Raw genomic sequence first — 27,090 nt, 5'->3', positions numbered from 1 at the left:
CGCAGCACGCCAGGCTTCCCTGTCCATCACCAACTCCCGGAGTTCACTCAGACTCACGTCCATCGAGTCAGTGATGCCATCCAGCCATCTCATCCTCTGTCGTCCCCTTCTCCTCCTGCCCCCAATCCCTCCCAGCATCAGAGTCTTTTCCAATGAGTCAACTCTTCGCATGAGGTGGCCAAAGTACTGGAGTTTCAGCTTCAGCATCATTCCCTCCAAAGAAATCCCAGGGCTGGTCTCCTTCAGAATGGACTGGTTGGATCTCCTTGCAGTCCAAGGGACTCTCAAGAGTCTTCTCCAACACCACAGTTCAAAAGCATCAATTCTTCAGCACTCAGCTTTCTTCACAGTCCAACTCTCACATCCATACACGACCACTGGAAAAACCATAGCCTTGACTAGATGGACCTTTGTGGGCAAAGTAATGTCTCTGCTTTTCAATATGCTGCCTAGGTTGGTCATAACGTTTCATCCAAGGAGTAAGCGTCTTTTAATTTCATGGCTGCAGTCACCATCTGCAGTGATTTTGGAGCCCCCAAAAATAAAGTCTGAAACTGTTTCCACTGTTTCACCATCTATTTCCCATGAAGTGATGGGACCAGATGCCATGATCTTCGTTTTCTAAATGTTGAGTTTTAAGCCAACTTTTTCACTCTCCTCTTTCACCTTCATCAAAAGGCTTTTTAGTTCCTCTTTGCTTTCTGCCACTGAACGCACTTGATCTCAACTGATCTTGGAAAATCATCTATAAGTAGAACCATTTCCATGTTACCATGGACCTCCTATAAAAATCTCTATCATTCTCTCCACACCCTCTCCAGCATTTATTGCTTGTAGACTTTTGGATCGCTAAACCAATACAATATTGTAAAGTTAAATAAAATAAAATTAAAAAAAAAAAACTCTATCCTTGTTATGATAGAATAATTAAGCCAATATGGGAGAAAATACAATATAGTAAATATTAGTAAGTATGGGGAAAAAATAACCTGAACCAAGCCTCATTTCTATCATTTTGCTCACTTAGGCATTCTCCTTGAACTTTAATTATACCTTCTATAAAAAGGAAGTAATAATATATGCCCAACCTGCTTCAAATGTTATTGTGCTAAATCACCTTATTTAGATAAGGTGATTATATGTGAATAGCCCCTGAAGAATATAAATTGTTACACAAACATTGCCTATTATGATGATGATTTCAGATGTAAAAATCACTTCAGTTACCTATAAAGGAAGATAAAATGTCCTCCCTTTCATAAAAGGTGAAGTTAGTCAAAGATTTACTTGGTGATGGAAAAAATCACTAGTTGTGTGTACACACAACCATCATAGCCAAAATAAATAAATATGTGTGGATGTTCCTTCATGCATATGCAAAGATTTTGATAACAAAAGTATTTTTTCCTAAAACGATCCAATGACTTAGCAATAACATTTAGCATTCAGTGAAGTAATGTCAAGAAATGTGATACAGTCCTTCTTGACAAGCTCCTACTGCTTCTTCCTGTTGTTAGTTGATCTGTACAGTACCCTTGAAAAGAACAATGGAGTTAGAAAAACTGAAGAGCTAAGGAGTTAGGTCTTCTTTTAAGACACTACAGTAAATCAATGGCATAGTCATAACTAAATCCAGAGTCTTCTGTGGCCAAAGCTCTTTCTACCACACCACATTCCTGCTATGCTACTTGTTTAAAATGGATTTCTTTTTTTTTTTTAATACATGAAACTAACACAGTAGTATAAATCAACTAAACTTCAATAAAAATTAAATAATTAAATAAAACGGCTTTTAAGAGACTGCTAAATCAAATGGCAAGAAGCAGAATTATATCAAGAGCGTTAATGCAGAAGTAGTTCATAAAATAAATAAATTTCTTGTCTTACTTGGGATTCAGAAAAGGAGAACAGAATAGTCTACAAAATAGAAGGACTGCCAAATTTTCAGTCGAACTTGGTTTTTTGTAGCGTTCCTGATTACAAAAGAAGTTAGCCTATCCTCAGACACATAATGAGAATAACTAACACTTCTAGATCAGGCAACAGAAACAAAGCACTGCAAAGTGAAGGGACTGTCTAATAATGTCAAATGTGACTTTAAACTATAAAAATAAGTTGGTTATAAGTAGATAGAATTCAATCACTGCCAATGTCCCATTTTGTAATACACTATTTATATATTATAATACAGTATTTTAAAATATTAACACAGGGAAAGAAACAATCACTCCAAAATCAGAAGTAACAATAGATGTTCACCTGGCTTCCAGCTATATTTACCTATGGGTCAGTATCGTTAATTACTTTCTGATGTTCATCCTTGGTAACATATACCTAAAAATGTCAATTTTCTAGACCAACTGAATTTGAAACTACACCATCTACATAGGTAAAGCAGATGGCCAACAGCCTTTCCCTTTGCTTGTGAAGAAAATTCCTCCCATCTCTCATTTTTGGCACTATGATTTCCATAAAATGGCAGGTTGAGGCTCCTACACAAACCTGGGTTTCTAAGAAAAGGCAATTTCACATCTTTCTAAATTTTAGGACTTAAGACAATGCATCAGATATTCAGTTTGCAAAGATACTGTTCTCAACATATGTACAATATCCCTTCATCCTTTGTGAGATTGTGTAAGCTTCCACAGAAATGAGACAACTGCCTTTCTCTCACATTTCCTCAATCCTAAATTCCCAGTTACATGCTAATTAAGAGTAATTTACTATTCATATTCCTAATGTATCTCAAAAACAAAATCTGAATCTAACACTAACCAATGACTATGAATGTTAATATCCCTGGCATCAGTGACTTATGTAGGCAAAATGTGATTTCATATTGTATGTTGTACTAAAGTGCCATTATTTTAAACAGGATCCTGACATTGACTCTATTCTCCAATCAACAATTTTTAAAATATATAATCAATGGCAAATAATAGAAATTTAACCCAAGAACCTCAGAAAGGAAAACCAGTTAAATTAGTGAAGATAATGAGAGAGAGAGAAAAAAGTGACTTTTCCAAAAAATGCTGGATTTCTCCAAGGCAACAAATGAAAAATACAAGGAATTTATTTTGCACTTTCACCATGATCCCATGAAGAACATGACAGACCACACAGAAAATTGTAATTAATTAACACACAAGCCCCAGGGCTTAGGAGATCTAGTCACATATTGCCTTGACTGCCTCCAATAAGAGCAGAGTTACCTCAGTAAGTCCAATATTCTTCCTTTTAATGACATTCTGCAGAGAGTTGCTTAGAGTCCTAGTTAGCAACAGGTTTGTTGATTTACGAATCATGTCATCAACTTCAGTTGAGCTAAAAAGGAAGTATCAAGAGTCAGTCATAGGTAGGAGAATTATTTTGCAAACAAGGCTCCAGTAGTACTTAATAATACTAATAATAACTGCAGGAAATATTTATTGTACTTCAGAAATTACGTTCTAAATACTTTAATGTATAAAAATTCAACCGTCATAATAACCATGTGAAATAATTTTAGTATTGAGCAGATAGCAAAAAAAAAAAAAAAAAAGATTTTAATAAGGCAGTCTAGATCTACAGCCTGCAACACTTAAACACTATACTACGCTACCTCTCATGAGAGAATCCTCTAACATGATTCTGTGTCCTGAAACCTTTATTTCTCCCACACATTCAAATTCCTTCACAGTTAATATTCATAAGTTTTCAAGCTGATCTCTCTGTAGCCTTCCTGCACAATTAGCTGATAAAGACTCCTAAAAAAAAGAAAAATATCTCTGCTCCTATGTCATCATCTTTCATATTATGTCTTCTCGTTGTTCAGTTGCCCAGTCATGTCCAACTCTTTGTGACCCCATGGATTGCAACACACCAGGCCTTCCCGACCCTCACTATCTCCCAAAGCTCGCCCAAGTTCATGTCCATTGCATTGGTGATTCCACCCAGCCACCTCATCCTCTGACACCCTATCTTCCTTCTGCCCTGAATCTTTCCCAGCATCAAGGACTTTTCCAATGAGTTGGCTGTTAGCATCAGATGACCAAAATACTGGAGATTCAGCATCAGTCCTTCCAAGAATTCAGGGTTGATTTCCCTTAAGATTGACCGGCTTGATCTCCTTGCTGTCCAAGGGACTTTCAGGAGTCTTCTCCAGCACCACAGTTCGAAGGCATCAATTCTGTGGTGCTCTGCCTTTCTTACAGTTCAGCTCTCATAGCTGTATGAGACTGCTGGGAAGCCCACAGCTGTGACTCTACAGACTTTTGTCGGTACTGCAATGTCTGTTTTTCACATGTTGTCTAGATTTGTCATTGCTTTCCTGCCAAGGAACAATCATCTCATTTCATGGCTGCAGTCACCATCCACAGTGATTTTAGAGCCCAAGAAGAGGAATTCTGTCACTGTTTCCACATTTTCCCCTTCTATTTGCCATGAAGTATAGGGCTGGATGCCATGATCTTAGTTTTATAATACTCAGTTTTAAGCAGGCTCTTTCACTCTTCTCCTTCACCTTCACCAAGAGGTTCCTCTTCGCTTTCTGCCATTAGAGCGGTATCATCTGCATATCTGAGGTTGTTGATGTTTCTCCTGTCTACCTAGATTTCAGTCTGCAACTCATCCAGCCCAGCATTTCTCATGATGTGCTCAGTGTATAGGTTAAGCAAAGACGGAGACAGCAGACAGCCCTGTCGTGTTCCTTTCTCAATCTTGAACCAATCAGTTGCTCCATATAGGGTTCTAACTGTTGCTTCTTGAGCTGCAAACAGGTTTCTCAGGATATAGGTAGGATGGTCTGGTATTCCCATCTCTTTAAGAGCTTTCCACAGTTTTTTATGATTCACACAGTCAAAGGCTTTAGCATAGTCGATAAAAAAGAGGTAGATGTTTTTCTGGAATTCCCTAACCTTCTCTATGACCCAGAGAATGTTGGCAATTTGATCTCTGGTTCCTCTTCCTTTTCTAAATCCAGAGTGGACATCTGGAAGCTCTTGGTTCACATAATGCTGAACCTAACATGCAAGATTTTAAGCATGACCTCATGGGAGATGAGTGCAACTGTCTGATGGTTAGCACAGTCTTTAATACTACTTTCCTGGGAATTGGGATGAGGATTGACCTTTTCCAGTCCTGTGGCCACTGCTGGGTCTTCCAGATTTGCTGGCATATTGAATGCAACACTTTGAAGGCATCATCCTTTAGGGTTTTGAATAGTTCTACTGGAATTCTGTCACATCCACTAGCTTTATTAACAGCAGTTGACTCTGCACTCCAGAATGTCTGGCTCTGGGTGACTGAGCACACCATTGTAGTAATCCAGTACATTAAGACCTTTTCTGTACAGTTCTGTGGATTCTCTCCATCGCTTCTTGATCTAGGTCTCTACCATTTCTCTCCTTTATTATTGATTTATAAGATTTTATTACTTTCAGGTAGACAACAAAATGAATCAAAATTTATAAAGATTATATTCCACTTAAAGTTATAAAACATTGGCTATATTCCCTGTGCTGTATAACTTATCCTTGTAGCTTATTAGTCCAATCACAGTAGTATGTACTTCTTAATTCCCTACATCTATCTTGGCACTCCCTTTTCCCCTGACTTTGAAAATAAACCAATAATGTAATTCTACCTAAATGTTTTATAAACCTTACTATTCCGAAAGTGATCAATAATGATACTTTTTATTCAGTAAAGGAAACTAAACATAAAGAAAATAACTCCAAAACTATCTTTACAAGCAAAGTTCTAAAAATAAATCTTACAATCAACAAACAAAATTCCAGAACTATGTATCTTTCACAAGCCCCTAAAAGTGTCACCCAAGATGTCTCTCTATAAAAGATACCCTTTTGAGACAAATATTTCTTCAAATAAAGTCAGTATTGCAATAATACTAGACATCCTGGAATGTGAAGTCAAGTGGGCCTTAGAAAGCATCACTACGAACAAAGATAGTGGAGGTGATGGAATTCCAGTTGAGCTAGTCCAAATCCTGAAAGATGATGCTGTGAAAGTGCTGCACTCAATATGCCAGCAAATGTGGAAAACTCAGCAGTGGCCACAGGACTGGAAAAGGTCAGTTTTCATTCCAATCCCAAAGAAAGGCAATGCCAAAGAATGCTCAAACTACCGCACAATTGCACTCATCTCACACGCTAGTAAAGTAATGTTCAAAATTCTCCACGCCAGGCTTCAGCAATATGTGAACCGTGAACTTCCTGATGTTCAAGCTGGTTTTAGAAAAGGCAGAGGAACCAGAGATCAAATTGCCAACATCCGCTGGATCATGGAAAAAGCAAGAGAGTTCCAGAAAAACATTTCTGCTTTATTGACTACGCCAAAGCCTTTGACTGTGTGGATCACAATAAAGTGTGGAAAATTCTGAAAGAGATGGGAATACCAGACCACCTGATCTGCCTCTTGAGAAATCTGTATGCAGGTCAGGAAGCAACAGTTAGAACTGGACATGGAACAACAGACCGGTTCCAAATAGGAAAAGGAGTTCGTCAAGGCTGTATATTGTCACCCTGTTTATTTAACTTATATTCAGAGTACATCATGAGAAATGCTGGACTGGAAGAAACACAAGCTGGAATCAAGATTGCTGGGAGAAATATCAATAACCTCAGATATGCAGATGACACCCCCCTTATGGCAGAAAGTGAAGAGGAACTCAAAAGCCTCTTGATGAAAGTGAAAGTGGAGAGTGAAAAAGTTGGCTTAAAGCTCAACATTCAGAAAACGAAGATTATGGCATCCGGTCCCACCACATCATGGGAAATAGATGGGGAAACAGTGGAAACAGTGTCAGACTTTATTTTTCTGGGCTCCAAAATCACTACAGATGGTGACTGCAGCCATGAAATTAAAAGACTCTTACTCCTTGGACAGAAAGTTATGACCAACCTAGATAGCATATTCAAAAGCAGAGACATTACTTTGCCCACAAAGGTTCATCTAGTCAAGGCTATGGTTTTTCCAGTGGTCATGTATGGATGTGAGAGTTGGACTGTGAAGAAGGCTGAGTGCCGAAGAATTGATGCTTTTGAACTGTGGTGTTGCAGAAGACTCTTGAGAGTCCCTTGGACTGCAAGGAGATCCAACCAGTATATTCTGAAGGAGATCGGCCCTGGGATTTCTTTGGAAGGAATGATGCTGAAGCTGAAACTCCAGTACTTTGGCCATCTCATGCGAAGAGTTGACTCATTGGAAAAGACTCTGATGCTGGGAGGGATTGGGGGCAGGAACAGAAGGGGACGACAGATGATGAAATGGCTGGATGGCATCACTGACTCGATGGACACGAGTCTCAGTGAACTCCGGGAGTTGGTGATGGACAGGGAGGCCTGGCATGCTGCGATTCATGGGGTCGCAAAGAGTCGGACACGACTGAGTGACTGATCTGATCTGAAAGACTTGTAAGCAGTTTTTTTCAATAATTTATTGCTTGTGAGCAAAGGTCACAAATTTTATCTTATTGATTTCTCTTTCTACAGAATATCAGAGCCTTAGTATATAGGTCAATTAAAAATCTTAAATTACTAAATATGTACACAAATTAGATTGTCTATTATGCAGAAGAGAAAATTATTCAAAATAAATAAGACTGCAAGGAATCCAGGCAGGAAATTCAGTTAGGGGAAAAAAAGATACTTCAAAATATTCTTACAGGATATATTTACTGAATGATAACCTCTGGCCTATTGCCACCCTTTCCAAAAATGTTACTGAATTTAAAACTTCATTACAAAAATGTGTTGATGGAGTATTGAAATTACAATGGTGAAGAGATATTGAAGTTACACTTGTGTTGATGGAATACTGAATTTACAATGGCAAAGAAATATTCATGGTTCCTGCCTTCATATGTTAGACTCACAGTTATATCATATCAATTACAGTATGAGTAATGAATAAGTACAGGTTGCTATAAAAGTGATGAACACAGGGGCCCAAAATAATCTGGTGACTCTGATAGTAATCACCCACCTAGCATCTCTACTTATATTACATATTTCTATTATGCTTTAAGAAGATCTGGTAGAAATTCTATTCTTAGATATGATGTCAAAGATCAAGAAACACTGTTATTACCTTCAAAAGCAGAAGAAAGCTAGGTCTAAGCTAAAAGTTGTATTTTCCTTTAATATTAATGAAGTATAATATACACAAAGATGCATAACTGAATTAAACTGCACACTGAGATAAAGCTCTTGAAAGATGAGCAAAAAGCAGCCATCACTTTCATATCTAAGGCCAGTTGTCTAATCTAGATACACAGAGATGAGAGAGTGAAACAGTTATATGCTGAGAGACTTTGGTGGAATGAAAAAAAAAAAAGCAACAACAACAAGAAAAAACCACACAATCCTTTAATAGTGTGGGCTGCTATTATGGACTGTAATCTTGGAAGAGCCTCTAAACAAAAATAAACATACTAACCCAACAATTCTTCCCTAAAACAAAATTCTGTTCCATAAGAAATGGCGGGTGGGCGTGGGAAGTGCTAGAAATCAGAGAGAAATGTTGCACATTTTGCAAAGGGTTTAGAGTCCAAGGTTCTACTGCAATTCAATCCAAAGGAGAGTAAAAACCAATCAAAGCTGAAACCCAGCCCAACTCAAATCCTGTTAAAATCGGAGATAAGCCCTTGGATAGAAGCTTTGGAATTTCAGAATCTTAAGGACAAAGAGACTCTACAACAGAATTTTTAGAACTCTTACACTGTTGGTGGGAATGCAAACTAGTACAGCCACTATGGAGAACAGTGTGGAGATTCCTTAAAAAACTGGAAATAGAACTGCCATACGACCCAGCAATCCCACTGCTGGGCATACACACTGAGGAAACCAGAAGGGAAAGAGACACGTGTACCCCAATGTTCATCGCAGCACTGTTTATAATAGCCAGGACATGGAAGCAACCTAGATGTCCATCAGCAGACAAATGGATAAGAAAGCTGAGGTACATATACACAATGGAGTATTACTCAGCCATTACAAAGAATACATTTCAATCAGTTCTAATGAGGTGGATGAAACTGGACCCTATTATATAGAGTGAAGTAAGCCAGAAAGAAAAACACCAATACAGTATACTAACACATACATATGGAATTTAGAAAGATGGTAACAATAACCCTGTATGTGAGACAGCAAAAGAGACACAGATGTATAGAACAGTCTTTTGGACTCTGTGGGAGAGGTGGGGGGATGATTTGGGAAAATGGCATTAAAACAGGTATAATATCATATGTGAAGTGAATTGCCAGTCCAGGTTCGATGCATGATACAGGATGCTTGGGGCTGATGCACTGGGATGACCCAGAGGGATGGGATGGGGAGGGAGGTGGGAGGGGGTTCAGGATAGGGAACACGTGTACACCTGTGGCAGATTCATGTTGATTTATGGTAAAACCAATACAATATCGTAAAGTAATTAGCCTCCAATTAAAATAAATAAATTTATATTAAAAAATAAATAAATAAGTGCATTAAAAAAGACTATTATAATTTTTAACACAAAGAAGGACATTTCATGAAATTAAAAAGATGAATATAACAAGAAGATATCATAGTTCAAACTGTGCATAAACTTAAAAGATATATTCAAATAAATGAAGCAAACTTGAGAGATCTCAAAAGAGAAACAGACAAATCTACAATCATATTTGGACAGTTGAACACTCCTCAGTAATTGACAGAAAAAGCAGACCTAAAAAAGAAAGGATACAAAAAATTGTACAATAATATTAACAAATTTAATCCAGTTGTCATTTAGAGAATACAACATTCAACAACTAAAGATACAGATTTTATTCAAATATACATGGAACACTATTGTACCTGGATTTAAATGTACCATTTTCTTAGTTGATCTCTATTTGTTCCACCTGTTCTACAGCCTATTTAACTCTTCAGTTGGTTGTTTCTGGATTGAGTATTCATTCCATGATTCCTTTTCATTTTCATTATTGGCTTATTACTTTTACTTCTTTCATGTTTTTGACCATTTTTTCAGTGGTTGTTCTAGATCATACTACTTCATGCATAATGTAAAATCCTTAAATAGTAAATCACATTCCTCTCTCATATTCTTTGTCCTATTACTATCATATATTTACTTTTATAGTTACATTTCTTTATCAGATACTATCATTATTTTTCACATACACAAGCAATTTTCTGTAAGACCAATTAAAAATAGAGGAATGACATTAGAAATAGCAGAACAGGAAGTCCTGCATTCATATTCCTTCTCAGCAACAATAATTTGGCAGGCAAGCAGAGACAAAAGTACTTTTGTGAAACTCTGGATTGAAGAAAGAAGACTGTAAAAATCTGGTAGCATCCAAGAGCAAGGAGGGTTGCTTTAGAAGGCAAGCATAAACTCACTCATGTGGCACACCTGCTAACCATAGTCCTACCTACAGACCCAGGAACAGACCCTGACCCTTGACAGCCTATGGACATGGCCTATTCGGCCTTGCCAACATCACCAGTTGGAAAACAACCCGGGAAGGGTCATGCCAACCTATGCTTTGGATAATCGGTCCCCCAACCTCAGTTCCAGCTGTACAATGAATTGTTCCATGACCCAACTCCAGCTCCTATTAGCTGCCCACCTTGCCTGCCTATGACTGGGCAGAGGCATGCTCATTCATGAATCTAGGCAAGTTCTCCAACCTTTGTCTGACTGCAAATACTAAAAAAATCCCTGTAACATTACCCCATATATTCATAGCCACAGACCAGGAACACTCCTGCCTACTCAGAGACCTGCTGGAGCAATAACCTTCCATGCACCTGGAGGAAGGGCCGCCAATCTCAAATTTGACTGCAGAGGTTAATGTGCCCGCACAACCTGGCTTTAGCCCACTGTACCCATGGATGGGAGGCAGTTGTACCTGCCAGGGATCCAACAGGAGACATGGCTATATGTACCCCTAGATATAGGCCCAGTGACCTCAGTCTCACTGTGGATCTTGAAGTGGCTCTGGAATCTGGCTTCAGTCACTTCCAACTATGATCTAAGAGAAACCCTACTTTTCCAGGAACCCACCAGAAGGAAACCCCAGAAGCGCCCCAATGAGCAATGAATTCCTCAGTGCAGTTGCAGAGCCACAATCTATCAGTCATTCTAATTGTGAAACCCCGAAGCAGACCTGTGATTTGGCTCCAGGCCCCTTCAGGCATGGTACAGGAATAGTCCTGCCACCCTGGGACCTGGGGGAGACACAAATCTCCATGTCCCCAGAGAAGCACAAAGGCAGAGTCACCAATACAAAGCTACATGGACCAAAAAGAATCAGACAAACAACTTGACACCACCAAAGAAAACAAATATGAGTTCCACTAATGAATCCCAAAGAAACTGAGACATACAAATTGCCCTAAAAAGAACTTGAAATATCGTATTAAGCTCAATAATATGCAAGAGAACACAGAGAGACAACAAAATGAAATCTGGAATACAATGCATAAATAAAATGCGAAGTTTAATAAAGATATAGAAACTATAAAAAAAAACCCAACTCAAATTCTGGAGCTGAAGTATACAATAAAAGAACTGAAAAATTCTTAGAGCATCAACAGCAGGCTAAATAATGCAGAAGAATCAGGGCATTAGAAAACAGGCCATTTAAAAACAGAAAGAGGAGCACAGAGAAAAACTGTAAAGAAAGCATGAGAGACCTATTCAGTAAGTCACTCAGTCATGTCCGACTCTTTGTGACCCCATGAACCACAGCATGCCAGGCCTCCAAGTCCATCACCAACTCCCGGAGTCCACCCAGACACATGTCCATTGAGTCAGTGATGCCATCCAACCATCTCATCCTCTGTGGTCCCTTTCTCCTCCTGCCCTCAATCTTTCCCAGCATCAGGGTCTTTTCAAATGAGTCAGCTCTTCGCATCAGGTGGCCAAAGTATTGGAGTTTCAGCTTCAACATCAGTCCTTCCAATGAACACTCAGGACTGATTTCCTTTAGGATGGACTGGTTGGATCTCCTTGCAGTCCAAGGGACTCTCAAGAGTCTTCTGCAACACCACAGTTCAAAAGCATCAATTCTTCTGTGCTCAGCTTTCTTTATAGTTCAACTCTCACACCCATACATGACCACCGGAAAAACCATAGCCTTAACTAGATGGACCTCTGTTGGCAAAGTAATGTCTCTGCTTTTTAATATGCTGTCTAGGTTGGTCCTAACTTGCCTTCCAAGGAGTAAGCATCTTTTAATTTAATGGCTGCAATTACCATCTGCAGTGATTTTGGAGCCCAGAAAAATAAAGGCAGCCACTGTTTCCACTGTTTCCCCATCCACACCATTAAAAAAAACAAAAACCCTGCTTATTTAATTTATATGCAAAGTACATCATACGAAATGCCAGGGTGGATGAATCACAAACTGGAATCAAAAATACCAGGAGAAATATCAACAACCTCAGATATGAAGATGATACCACTCTAAAGGCAGAAAGTGAAGGAATCAAAGAGCCAAGAAGGAAAGCTATGACAAACCTCATGTGACAGCATATTAAAAAAGCAGAGACATCATTTTGCTGATAAAGGTCCGCATACTCAAAGCTATGGTTTTTCCAGTATCATGTACAGATGTGAGAACTGGATCATAAAGACGGCTTAGTGCCGAAGAATTGATGCTTTCAAGCTGTGAAGCTGGAGAAGGCTCTTGAGATTCCCTTGGATAGCAAGGAGATCACAGCAAGAATTTCACATGCCACTCCTCTACTGGCCTTAACATTTCATCAATATAATGTAAAAACCAGAATATTATACTACTCTTTTCTAGTGAATTCTCACTAGAAATGCAAATCTGTAAAGAAAACAGTAGAGAATAAAGTAAGTAATATGAAAAGAAATTATTCAAGAGTTTCCAGCTTCCTTTTTATAACCTGACCATATAAATAGGGCAGTGGCATACCATACAAGGCTAATATTAAGACTTTCAAACTTGGAACTGAAGGGAACATCAAAAGTATTCCAGAATATTTATGTATATAGAGCCATACTCTCAGTATCTATTGCACTTCCATTATTTCATACTATACCTTAGATGAAGATCTTCTGAAAACTTCAGACAGGCATAGATAAATTCTTTAATTTGGTTGTAAACTTTTGGCACAAATTCAGAAAATGGAAACTTTTTTGGGAATGGTTGCTGTAAAGGCAAGAATTAATGAAAGTTACAAATGAGCATACAACCAGGTTCGATGCACGATACTGGATGCTTGGGGCTGGTGCACTGGGACGACCCAGAGGGATGGAATGGGGAGGGAGAAGGGAGGAGGGTTCAGGATGGGGAACACATGTATACCTGTGGCGGATTCATTTTGATATTTGGCAAAACTAATACAGTTATGTAAAGTTTAAAAATAAAATAAAATTTAAAAAAATAAAAAATAAAAAAAAATAAAAGAAAATACCTACTAACTAAAATACAAAAGAGATTTTCTTGCACACCAGGAACTGCCTTCTTAACAACTCTACATTTTAAAAACATATTTGTGAAAGTTTTCTAATACTAAAAAGAATAAGATTAAATTAAATAAATGATTCTAACGTACTGTAAAACCTGATAAACAAATTCTGATACATACTCAGCAATAAAAAGGAATGAGTAACTTAGATGAGTCTCAAAAGCATTGTCTTCAGTCAAAGAAGCCAATCTCAAAAGGTTACACACTATATAATTCTATTTATAAGGCCTTTTAGAAAAGGTAAAAGCAGATGGATAGCAATGATAGGTGATTGCCAAAAGCTGGGGCTTGAGGAGTAATGGATTAAGAAGGTATAGCATGAGGGAATTTGGGGGAATCATGGAACTGTTCTGCAACATTGTTGTGGTAGTACGTACACCACAAAGCACAGTCAAAACCAATACAATTATACAGCAAGGTAAATTTTACTGTATATTTTGGGGATAAAATGTCCTCAAAGTATAAGAAAAGCAAATATTTCAACGTGTAAGTCAAAAGGAAACACTGCCAGAAATCTCCTAAACACTTCGGAGGTGACAATACCCCAAAGCCATTTACTGATTGATTCCCCAAACAGGAACTTCGGTTCCTCTAAGCCCAAAAATCATCCTTTGAAACTGTTTTAGATTCCTAATTCATTAAGTTAGAAATTATGCCTTTAATGAGACTGATACAAAGAAAGCTTTAAGAGGATGTCAAATCAGAGAAGTTCACTTTAGTGTTCCTTACCTTTTCCAGCTCTGCATCTTGGAATGGGAATTGTCCTATCACCTTTTTATACATCTCTTCACTTGTTACTGGGATAGGACTGTAGTTGTCAGAATCAAGTATGTTTCTATAAAGAAAATAAAAGAAGAAAGGAAAGGAGGGAGGGATAAAGTAAAAAAGGAAAGACAGGTGAGTTCATCAGTAGAGTGATCACAAATAACTTTCAGAATAAACATTTCTTAGTCCCTAATCTATTCCTTTTACAGTACAGCTATTTGGTCTTAGGTAAGGACATCTTAAAAAAAACACAGAAGGAAAATTGCATTCTAAAACAAATGAGACACAAATATAAAGATGACCTCATAGTATTTGAGATTTATAGCTCAGACAGAAAATTTCAAGGCAACATGTTGAAGCCTTAAGGCAAATGAGAAGCAACAACAACAAAAAAAATGTGAGCTCTGGAAAAGGCAAAGAGGTTTTATATGCTTTCTTAAAAAAAAAAATAAAGACTTTTCTTTCATTCTAGGCTAGATTTTCTATTTTACCAAACTATGTTCATGTACTTCATCTACTGCTCTATATTAAGAATGACTTTTCTTCATCCAAAGGTTCTGTGTCCTTAACTAGACTAGGAATTCTCCAGAGCAGAGACCATACTACCAAAATCAAAAAAGAAATTTACTGAAGGCTTCAGATCAGATGCACTTGGATATATCATGGTACTAATTTTCAAAGATAATATCCCCTAAAGGAAATTATATCATTAATAAACAGGACTTTTTAGAAATACAAATATTTATATGAATATACTAATGAGTTACACTACATAATTATTAGCTATATGTTTATAAAATGTGAAGAGTAAGATTAATGGGACAATGTAATACCTTAAAGCTATAAGAACTTGAAAACAAAGTAAGTTGATCTGGGGAAGTGGTCCTGCAGTAAGCAGAAAGATCACTTTAAAAGAAGCAGCAAGTGAGTTGACACGAGTTATGTGTGAGGAAAACATGTCCAAGGAAATATTTGTAAGTGGAGATGTAATACAATAATTTTCTTATTGTTGTATGCATGTTACAATAACTATTTAAATAATATGCTTCAAATATTAGATTGTAATAGATCTCTTCTTTGGGTATGGAGAATAAAGAAGATGAGGAATAACATGAGTGAGTCTTCAAAAAAGTTCCAAAAAAGCTAAATTATTCAAAAGGGTTCAAAAGCCACTATGCTACAAGTGAGACATAGATTAGGCATGATCCCCAAAGAGAAAATAAAAAATCAAATTAAGATGACACAAGGTGATCTGGTTGGTGTGAACCAAGGTATTTGCCATTTATTCAATGAAACAAATCTGGGGATTTGGGGACTCCTCACATAGAAGGTACTAATATCCAGAGTTTGAATATCTTGGGAACTTTATTTGGGATACCATCACTATTTAATTGAATTCCCAATCATAATTGGAATCAGACCTAAAAAAAAATAAGCCACATACACTTGTTGCCTATTATACCTGAAAACCCGTATGTATAAAGATGAGTGTACAAACACGCATGCCCACACACACACAACTATAGATAATCTCTCACCTGAAAATACCTGACCACTTCTTTAGCAAAGTTTCACTATACTGGTCTCTGATTTCTAATAGCATGTCAAAAAGCTGATTTACAGGAAAACCATACACCTGAAACAAAATAAGAAAAAAGTTTCATTTTATAAGGTGATGTTTTTTAAACAACATGAGACAGATTAGGCACTGAAAGATAATTTTGTTCTTTGGACAACAATTTAAATAAAACCATGATACAAGAATCTTCCATTCCCACCTAATATCTAGTGTTTATCCTCAATAATTAAAAGATATATACCAAAATATTTGAGCCAGTCAGAAAATAATAAAAAGATGAACATTAAAATTAATATATATTGGATATAACTGTCAATGAAGTTTTCCCTATAACTCCTTCTGTAACTCTTAGCAACTTTTAAGAGTAGGGTCAGAAAATGAGAATACTACCAATCTTACCCACTTCTAATGTTATTCTATTGAATACAACATGTGGTTCATATCAATAATCATTATTCAAAATAGTAGGTAAAAAAATAGTTTAAGAACTAATGTAGTGAGTTCATTTAATCAATTTGCTTTGAGGAAAAAAAGGGGGGATGAGAACAAATTCTGAGACTATAATAGACAAGGTGATGACCAGGAAATGCTACAAAGAGAGAAAAATTATCTAGCTCTAGGAAAAGAAGAAACACAACTAAGATACTTACTCAAGCTTAGATAGACAATCAAAGGATATAGAGCTGATGAAACACTCATCTAGGTTAAGATTACATAAATATGAGCCACAAACCTGAAGTGTGTCAGCAAAAAGCACAATGAGGTTCTTCAAATCTAACACGAGGTTTGGATCAGAGCAGTAAGACTAAAGGAAATAAAAGACAATGAGGAAAAACATATTTATTAAAAACAAAACTAACTTTTGATTTACTCAGTTACATAATGCTTCACCTGGTGCAGGTTCTCTGGAAAGCCTTCCTGGTTTAATGTTAACACCAGATACAGTCAGGGGAGAACGAGTAAAGACTCCAATAATCCATGACCTACATTTTTAACTTTTGGAAATCTAAAAACACACTTCCAAATAACTGTCTGGTTAAAGAAGAAATCAAAGCTGATACTGCAGATTATTTTAAAACAAACAGTAAAAAAAAACAAAAAAATTCATATCAAAACTTATAGAATACAGCTAATGCTATTTAAAAAATGTATGTGAACATTAGAAAACATAAAAGACTTATAATAAACTAAGAACTCAACTCATGAAGCAGGCCAAAAAAGCCAAAATAAACCATGAATGAGAGAACAAAATTGATAAAATAAAAAGCAGACATTAATGACACAGAGAAGACATGTAAGATTTGATCAATGAAACCAAAAACTCAAGTTAAACATAAAATCATTAAGAGAGACAAATCACAGGTAAGTCCAATTAAACAACAAAAAGAAACAACAATGCAAGGAACACAAAAAATAAATATAATACAGAAGAAAATAAAATTTACAAATTTAATGTATAATCTCTTAACAAATTTGAAAACTGAAATGACTTGGAAGGCATCTTCTTTACAAAGATGTTATTATGTCACTATTTTTCAGTGACTTTTGATATTCAAATTCTCTTAAGTATAATTTGATTACTTGCTCTCTACTTAACTCCTCAATTCCTAAAGAAGGCATGTTGAATTCTCCCAAAGTGGTGTGGCCTCTGTTTCTCCTCCTCCTACTATCAGTTTTTGTTTATATACATACTGAATTAAAAGACACTTACTCCTTGGAAGGAAAGTTATGACCAACCTAGATAGCATATTCAAAAGCAGAGACATTACTTTGCCAACAAACGTTCGTCTAGTCAAGGCTATGGTTTTTCCTGTGGTCATGTATGGATGTGAGAGTTGGACTGTGAAGAAGACTGAGCGCCGAAGAATTGATGCTTTTGAACTGTGGTGTTGGAGAAGACTCTTGAGAGTCCCTTGGACTGCAAGGAGATCCAACCAGTACATTCTGAAGGAGACCAGCCCTGGGATTTCTTTGGAAGGAATGATGCTAAAGCTGAAACGCCAGTACTTTGGGCACCTCATGCGAAGAGTTGACTCATTGGAAAAGACTGATGCTGGGAGGGATTGGGGGCAGGAGGAGAAGGGGACGACAGAGGGTGAGATGGTTGGATGGCATCACTGACTTGATGGACGTGAGTCTGAGTGAACTCCGGGAGTTGGTGATGGACAGGGAGGCCTGGCATGCTGCGATTCATGGGGTCGCAAAGAGTTGGACACGACTGAGCGACTGATCTGATCTGATCCGATCTGATGCTTGCTTGTTTCCAGTAAATGGGCTACGGTCTTTTTGATGGGTTAAAAGTATTATCAAAACAAAATGTTGCTCTCTTCTCCCGTTTAACAATCTTTAACTTCAATCCAGTGTTCTTGAAGAATATTGCCCTTTCTGCTCCCCATTCTTCATTTTTAATCTTTCTATATAATCTTAATGCAGAAATCTCTCTTAGTAACCAAACTATAATACTTTCTACCTGTGATGTTTCTCATGAATATTGACATATTTGGACCTATTCTAGCCATCTTATTTTAAGTTTTCTATTTTCAATGATTTATTCTTTCTTTTTTGTATCCTTTCATGTTTTTCATTGGATTAGTTTTTTCAAATTATCTTATACTGGTTATTAATAACATATTTACTTTCTGTCAGAGGATGAGATGGCTGGATGGCATCACCGACTCAATGCACATGAGTGTGGGTGAACTACGGGAGTTGGTGATGGACAGGGAGGCCTGGTGTGCTGCAATTCATGGGGTCGCAAAGAGTCGGACACGACTGAGCGACTGAACTGAACTGAATTGATACTTTCTGTCCACTGTTTACTTGAAATAATCTGTAGTGTCATTTTAAAAATGTTTTAAACATTAAGCCACTCCTCTTGTAGGAATTCTTAATAGCATTAAACTTTACAAACAATGGGCTTCCCTGAAAGCTCAGTTGGTAAAGAATCTGCATGCAATGCAGGAGACCCTGGTTCTATTCCTGGATTGGGAAGATCCCCTGAGAAGGAATAGGCTACCCACTCCAGTATTTTGGGGGGCTTCCCTTGTGGTTCAGCTGGTAAAGAATCCACCTGCAATGCGGCAGACTTGGGTTCAATCCCTGGGTTGGGAAGATCCCCTGGAGAAGGGAAAGGCTACCCACTCCAGTATTCTGGCCTGGAGAATTCCATGGGCTGTACAGTCCATGGGGTTGCAAAGTCAGACACAACTGAGTGACTTTCACTTACAAACAACTGATCAGTTATTTAGATTTATCTATGAGTTTTAGTCTCATTTTTTGCACACATTTTATTTATTCTCACCCCATCTCGTATTTTGAATTTCTTTTTTATTTTTGGTAAGACATCAGTAAGATAGGATGGGTGAAAAATAAACTTTGTATCCTCATGTGTTTGGAAATGTCTTTCTTTTGCACTCAAACTAAAATACACAATTTCAGACATGAGAAAACTGTCTGCCTCATTTACTCTGCCTGACAAAAAGATGCACCCTTTCAGCTGTAATAATCTAGTCGTTTTCTACTGCAGGGAAATTTCCCTCTTTCATTTAATTATTAAGGTCCCTCCTTTGTGACTATATTTTATTTCTAAATCTCTACTAAATACAACCAAAACCTACAGCAATTATCCATGTTTCTTAACTTTGCATTCATATTTTCCATCTCTTTGTGTCTCTGCTCTATATTGGGCTTCTGTATTTGACTTTGTCTTCTTGATCACAGAATGATATTCATTCAGTTTTATCTATTTAATCTTAGAATTAAATTTCTCTATTATGGTAGTCATAAATCTCAAGAAAACAACATTAATCTTTGATTTCTATTCTGCTGTGGCTTCCTTCCTTCCTTTTCCTCCTTCTCACATTTTGTATAACTGTGAATATAGTATACATAAATAAAACCTATATATGTAATTTTACCAGGCAAACATAACCGAACAGCACCAGCATATCAGAAGCTCGAAAACAGCTTCTTTCCTTTCCACTCAGGAAAACATTATCATGACATTTATTATAATCGTTACATATCTTTCTTTCATTCTTTTTTCTTTGTATTTTTTAGCTTAATAGATCTTATTTTTTAGAGCAGTTTTGCATTTAAAGATAATCTGAACAGAAAGTACAGAGTTCCCATATATCCCTTCATACAGACATTCATGCACAGGTTCCCTTATTATAACATTTTCCCTTAGTGTGGTGACATTTGGTACAGATGGTGAACCAATACTGACACATTATCCACATTATTATTATTAACTAAATTCTATAGCTTACTTAGAGTTTCCTCTCTGTGTTATATAATCATGGGTTTTAACATGAGCATAATGATGTATTCCACCATTATAATATCATACAGAATAGTTTCACTGCCTGCCCTAGAAATTCCCTGTCTTCCACTTATTTATCCCTCAAGCCCTCTCCCAAATCCTAGCAACCCTTATCTTTTTATTGCCTCCTTAATTTTGCCCTGTCAAGAATATCATATAGTTGGAATCGTATGAATATGTAGCCCTCTCAGTTTGGGTACTTTCACTTAGCAATATGCACCTAGCTTCCTCCATGTCTTTTTGTGGGTTGACAGATTACTTCTTTTGTTTACCATTGAGTAATATTCAATTATAAGGATGTACTAGAGTTCATCCATTCACCTATTAAAGGACATCTTGGTTACTTCCAGGTTTTGGTTATTTTGAATACACTGTTATAAACACTGGTGGGCAGATTTTTGTGTTAACATACATTTTCAACACATTTGGCAAATACCTATAGTGTATACCTGCTTGCTGCATCTTATATCTATGTTGCATTTTGTATGAACTTCCAAATTCTCTTCTAAGCTGGCTGTACCATTTTCCATTCCCATCAGCAAGGAGAGTACCTGTTGTCCACATTCTCTCCAGAATTTGGTGTTTTCAGCATTATAATCATTCTCCTGGGCATGTGGCAGTAGTTAACTGCTGTTTTAATTTGTAATTCCCTGATGACATATGACAATAGAGTTTTGCCAACAGAATGCACTGGTCATAGCAAACACCTTCTTCCAACACAATAAGAGAAGACTTTACACATGTATATCACCATATAGCCAACACTGAAATCAGATTGATTATATTCTTTGCAGCCAAAGATGGAGAAGCTCTATACAGTCAGTGAAAACAAGACCAGGGGTTGACTGTGGCTCAGATCATGAACTCCTTATTGACAAATTCAGACTTAAACTGAAAGTGGGGAAAACCACTAGACCATTCAGGTATGACCTAAATCAAATCCCTTATGATTACACAGTGGAAGTGAGAAATACATTTAAGGAACTAGATCTGGTAACAGAATGCCTGATGAACTATGGACAGAGGTCCGTGACATTGTACAGGAGACAGGGATCAAGACCATTCCCAAGAAAAAGAAATGCAAAAAAGCAGAATGGCTGTGTGAGCAGGCCTTATAAATAACTGTGAAAAGAAGAAAAGCGAAGAGCAAAGGAGAGAAGGAAAGATATACCCATTTGAATGCAGAGTTCCAAAGAATAGCAAGGAGAGATAAGAAAGCCTTCCTCAGTGATCAGTGCAAAGAAAATGGAGGAAAATAATAGAATGGGAAAGACTAGAGATCTCTTCAAGAAAATTAGAGATACCAAGGGAACATTTCATGCAAAGATGGGCTCAATAAAGGACAGAAATGGTATGGACCTAACGGAAGCAGAAGATATTAAGAAGAGGTGGCAAGAATACACAGAAAACTGCACAAAAAAGATATTCACAACCCAGATAATCACAATGGTGTGATCACTGACCTAGAGCTAGACATCCTGGAATGTGAAGTCAAGTGGGCCTTAGAAAGCATCACTACGAACAAAGCTAGTACAGGTGATGGAATTCCAGTTGAGCTATTTCAAATTCTAAAACATGATGATGTCAAAGTGCTGCACTCAATATGCCAGCAAATTTTGAAAACTCAGCAGTGGCCACAGAACTGGAAAAGGTCAGTTTTCATTCCAATCCCAAAGAAAGGCAATGCCAAAGAATGCTCAAACTACTGCACAATTGCATTCATCTCACACACCAGTAAAGTAATGCTCAAAATTCTCCAAGCCAGGCTTCCCCGATACATGAACCATGAACTTCTAGATGTTCAAGCTGAATTTAGAAAAGGCAGAGGAACCAGATATCAAATTGCCAACATTCGCTGATCATCGAAAAAGCAAGAGAGTTCCAGAAAAACATCTATTTCTGCTTTATTGACTATGCCAAAGCCTCGGACTGTGTGGATCACAATAAACTGTGGAAAATTCTGAAGGAGATGGGAATACCAGGCCAGCTGACCTGCCTCCTGAGAAATCTGTATGCACATCAGGAAGCAACAGTTAGAACTGGACATGGAACAACAGATGGGTTCCAAATCAGGAAAGGAGTACGTCAAGGCTGTATATTGTCACCCTGCTTATTTAACTTCTATGCAGAGTACATCATGAGAAACGCTGGGCTGGAGGAAGCACAAGCTGGAATCAAGATTGCTAGGAGCAATATCAATAACCTCAGATATGCAGATGACACCACCCTTATGGCAGAAAGTGAAGAAGAACTAAAGAGCCTCTTGAGGAAAGTGAAAGAGGAGAGTGAAAAAGTTGGCTTAAAGCTCAACATTCAGAAAATGAAGATCATGGGATCCGGTCCCATCACTTCATGGCAAACAGATGGGGAAACAGTGGAAACAGTGTCAGCCTTTATTTTTGAGGGCTCCAAAATCACTGCAGATGGTGACTGCAGCCATGAAATTAAAAGATGCATACTCCTTAGAAGGAAAGTTATGACCAAACAAAACAGCATATTAAAAAGCAAAGACATTACTTTGCCAACAAAGATCCATCTAGTCAAGGCTATGGTTTTTCCAGTAGTCATGTATGGATGTGAGAGTTGGACTATAAAGGAAGCTGAGCACAGAAGAATTGATGCTTTTGAACTGTGTTGTTGCAGAAGACTCTTGAGAGTCCCTTGGACTGCAAGGAGGTCCAACCTGTCCATCCTAAAGGAGACCAGTCCTGGGTGTTCATTGGAAGGACTGATGTTGAAGCTGAAACTCCAATACTTTGGCCACCTGATGCGAAGAGCTGACTCATTTGAAAAAACCCTGATGCTGGGAAAGATGGAGGGCAGGAGGAGAAGGGGACAACAGAGAATGAGATGGTTGGATGGCATCACCGACTCGATGGACATGAGTTTGGGTAAACTCCAGGAGTTGGTGATGGACAGGGAGGCCTGGTGTGCCGTGGTTCACGGGGTCACAAAGAGTCGGACACAACTGAGCGACTGAACTGAACTGAACTGATGACATATGTTGTTAAGCATCTTTTTACATGCTTTCTTGATCTTTGAGTATTTTCTGTGGTGAACTTTTGTCCACTTTTTAATTGGGTTGTTTTCTTACTGCTGAGTGTTAAGAGTTCTGTATATGTTTTCAGTACCAGGCCTTTATCAGGTATGTGTTTTGCAAAGATTTTCTCCTGATCTGTGGCTTGTCAGTTCATTCTCTTAATTTCATTGTTTTGTAACCATCTAAATATTTAGCCTTACTCAATATTTTTTCAACATTATGTAAATGGATAAAAATCTGTATGTATAATTTTCTGACCTGCTTTTTTAATTCAACATTATACTTGTGAAATTCATCTATGCTACTGTATATGGCTGCAGGGTGGGCATTTTCATGCTGTATAATATTTCATGCTATGAGTTTAACTCAGATTGTTCATTTTATTACCAATGGACATTTTGTTGTCCAGATGCTCAGTGGTGTCCGACTCTTGGCAACCGCATGGACTGCAGCACACCAGGTTTCCCTGTCCTTCACCATCTCCCAGAGCTCACCTGAACTCATGTCCATTGAGTCGCTGATGCTATCCAACCATGGACATTTAAGTCATTTCTAATTTTGAAAACTGAACAATGCTGGAATGAATATTCTTGCATGTGTACTATGGTGCATTAGGGCAAGTTTTTCAAGGGAATATAGTTAGTAAAAGAATTTGTGGTTAATGTGGATGGTTGATTAGAAGATAATGCTATTTTTTTCAAAGGGTTTTATCAATTTAAACTTATTCCCTTAGTAGTATATAAGAGTTCTGAATGATTCATATCTTTATCAACAGTTGTATTACTAATTTTTACATGCTATTTCATTTTGTTTTTATCTGCCTTTCACCGATGCACTGAAGTTGAGCACATGTTTCTCAGCCAAGTGAATTTCTTCCTTAATGAAATAACTGTAAATCTTTTGCTTGTTATTTCTACTGAGATGTTTGTCTCTATTGTGATGATGTATAGTGAAAATTTTTATATATTTTATGTTAGTTCTTTGCTGATATTCTGTTGAAGATATCATTTCTCATCATATCTTATTTTATCTACTATCTTTAATTTTTTTGTTTTTTTCTTACTTTTAATGTAGCTTAATGTATGAATCTTTATGGTTAGTGTCTCTTTTGTATTTTAGTTAGGAATTTCTTCCATATCCTAAACCACAAAGATATTATCTTACACTATCTTGTAGAGAATTTATGGTCTTACATTTCACATTTTGGTATTTTATCAACCTGAAACTTTTTTTGGTATAATTATTTCCCCCATGCTGCTGCTGCTGCTAAGTCACTTCAGTCGTGTCCGACTCTGTGCGACCCCATAGATGGCAGCCCACTAGGCTCCTCTGTCCCTGGGATTCTCCAGGCAAGAATACTGGAGTGGGTTGCCATTTCCTTCTCCAGTTCCCCCATACTGATAATCAATTGTTCTAGTACTATTCATTTAAAAGTCTGTTCTCTACCCACTGACCAGAAACAGTCTTTGATAAATATCAAATATTTTTTTGAGGACTATATTCTGTTCTATCTATCCAATGACAGTACCAGAGTGTCTGGTATTGATTTAGTAAGATTTTTAAATTGAGTCTTCATATTTGGTAGAGAAAAACCACCTGCCTTCAGTCTTAAGGAGTCTCTTAGCTATTCTTTGCTTGTGTACTGGCTTAAAAATATTATGAATCTAATTGCAAAGGTACTCATCTTTCCAAAAATAAGATTATGGAGATTTTAATTAGCATTGAATTAAATTTATAGATAAATTTTAAGACAGTAGATATCTACAAAAACTCTTCCAATCACTGAACATGCTATTACTCTCAGTTTTATTTAGGTCTTCTTTAATTCCTTTCCATCTCTCAAAAATATTTTTGAATTTTCTCCATTTAGGTCTTGACATATTATGTTAGGTATATTTCTACTACTTTTAATGTATGTTATTGTATCCATTTTTATCTTTTAAAATTTTTAATTTTTCAAATTTTATTCCTGGATATAAAGAGACAATTAATTTTGCAACAGAGAATATGCTAACCTCTTCCATTTATTGTAATAATTTTTCTGTAAATTTCTTTGGATTTTCAATATACTAAAATATATCATCAGCAAAAATGACAATTTTGCTTTTTCCTTTCAAAGGTTTATTTTTTATTTATATTTCTATCTTTACTAAATACAACTATATTTATGAATAAGCCTGTATATTTATGGGCTTATGAGTTATGCTATCCTTCTCTGGCTTCATTATCAAGATTACTCACACCTCATATAACTCATAAGATGAGTTAGTGAGTATCTTCCTTTTCTGTTCTCCAAGAATTTATATAAGATAACAATTGAAGATAAAACTCCCCAAACCTGAAGATCTTTTTGAGGGAAGAACTGTGACTGCTTATCACTTACTTCAGATACATTCTTAACCTGAAAGGAATAGTTTTCTCCAGCTTAATGTGGGGAGGGCACCATACTAGACTCTTCATCTCAGGTAGGCCCAAGAGACTATAAAATCTGAGTACAAATTGGACTAACAAGCAACCTCAAGGGAAAGGCAGCTTACGTATTTCAGCGTATCACTCTGAACTTCTGGACTCTCAATTTCCCCTGGATTTGGCCTGATTAATTCCTTAATAACCTTACTAAGCACTCTGAGACTTAATGTCTTATATGATGCATATTACATATTACAGTACTTTTAGTTGTTTCAAGCTGAACAGTTGCTATGAATAATCTAGCCTCCTATATTCCTAAAATGAGAAATGATTGTTATTTCATAAATTTTTCTCCTAGTCCATGAATTACTTGTTTTTGCTAAAGAATAGCTATTCATTTTAATTATTAATGTCTTCTATATCATGTAAATGTTGTTGTTCACTCGCTCAGTCTTTTTTTTTTTTTTTTTTTTCACTCGCTCAGTCTTGTCCAACTCTTTGTGAGCCCATGGACTGCAGCACTTCAAGCTTCCCTGTCCTTCACTATCTCCCAAAGTTTGCTCAAACTCATGTCCATTTAGGTGATGATGGATACAACCATCTCATCCTCTATCACCCCCTTCTCCTCCTGCCCTCAGTCTTCCCCAGCATCAGGGTCTTTTCAAATGAGTCAGCTCTTCACATCAGGTGGCCCAAACATTGGTGCTTCAGCATCAGTCCTTCCAAAGAACAGTCAAGGTTGATTTCCTTTAGGATTGACTGGTTTGATCTCCTTGCTGTCCAAGGGACTTTCAAGAGTTATCTCCAGAACCACATTTCAAAAGCATCAATTCTTTGGTGCTCAGCCTTCTTTATGGTCCAACTCTCACATCCCTGTGTGACTACCGGAAAAACCATAGCGCTTACTATATGGACCTTTGTCAGCAAAGTAATGTCTCTGCTTTTTAATACAGGTTTGTCACGGAGCAGGCAATGGCACCCCACTCCAGTACTCATGCCTGGAAAATCTCCATGGATGGAGGAGCCTGGTAGGCTGCAGTCCATGGGGTCACTAAGAGTCAGACACGACTGACCGACTTCACTTTCACGCATTGGAGAAGGAAATGGCAACCAACTCCAGTGTTCTTGCCTGGAGAATTCCAGGGACAGGGGAGCCGGGTGGGCTGCGCCCTATGGGGTCGCACATAGTTGGACACAACTGAAGCGACTTAGTAGCAGCAGCAGCAGCTAGGTTTGTCATAGCTTTTCTTCCAAGGAACAAGCACCTTTTAATTTCATGGCTACAGTCACCAACCGCAGTGATTTTGGAGCCCAAGAAAATGAAATCTGCCACTGTTTCCTTCGTTTCCCCATCATTTGCCATGAAGTGATGGGACCGGATGCCCTGATCTTAGTTTTTTGAATGTTGAATTTTAAGCCAGCTTTTGCACTCTTTTCTTTCACCTTCATCAGGATGCTCTTTAGTTCCTCTTCACTTTCTATC

The 27,090-nt window shown here is 37.3% G+C and overlaps 1 protein-coding gene across 5 annotated transcripts in view; it reads right to left on the bottom strand.

The window, feature by feature from the left end:
* The window catches only part of EXOC6B (exocyst complex component 6B), a 721,589-nt gene that overhangs the window by 299,645 nt on the left and 394,854 nt on the right, over positions 1 to 27,090 (bottom strand). For all 5 annotated transcript variants that reach the window (XM_055539668.1, XM_055539673.1, XM_055539671.1 and 2 more), the window contains 5 exons: positions 16,568 to 16,639; positions 15,794 to 15,891; positions 14,220 to 14,325; positions 13,062 to 13,171; positions 3,213 to 3,324 (listed from right to left, as the gene is read on the bottom strand). In XM_055539668.1, the coding sequence (XP_055395643.1) occupies positions 3,213 to 3,324; positions 13,062 to 13,171; positions 14,220 to 14,325; positions 15,794 to 15,891; positions 16,568 to 16,639 (498 nt within the window). The remainder of the gene's footprint in view (positions 1 to 3,212; positions 3,325 to 13,061; positions 13,172 to 14,219; positions 14,326 to 15,793; positions 15,892 to 16,567; positions 16,640 to 27,090) is intronic.

This window comes from Bubalus kerabau, chromosome 11, assembly GCF_029407905.1.
Source record: "Bubalus kerabau isolate K-KA32 ecotype Philippines breed swamp buffalo chromosome 11, PCC_UOA_SB_1v2, whole genome shotgun sequence".
NCBI lineage: Eukaryota > Metazoa > Chordata > Mammalia > Artiodactyla > Bovidae > Bubalus > Bubalus kerabau.
This window is presented reverse-complemented; position numbering and strand designations above follow the sequence as displayed.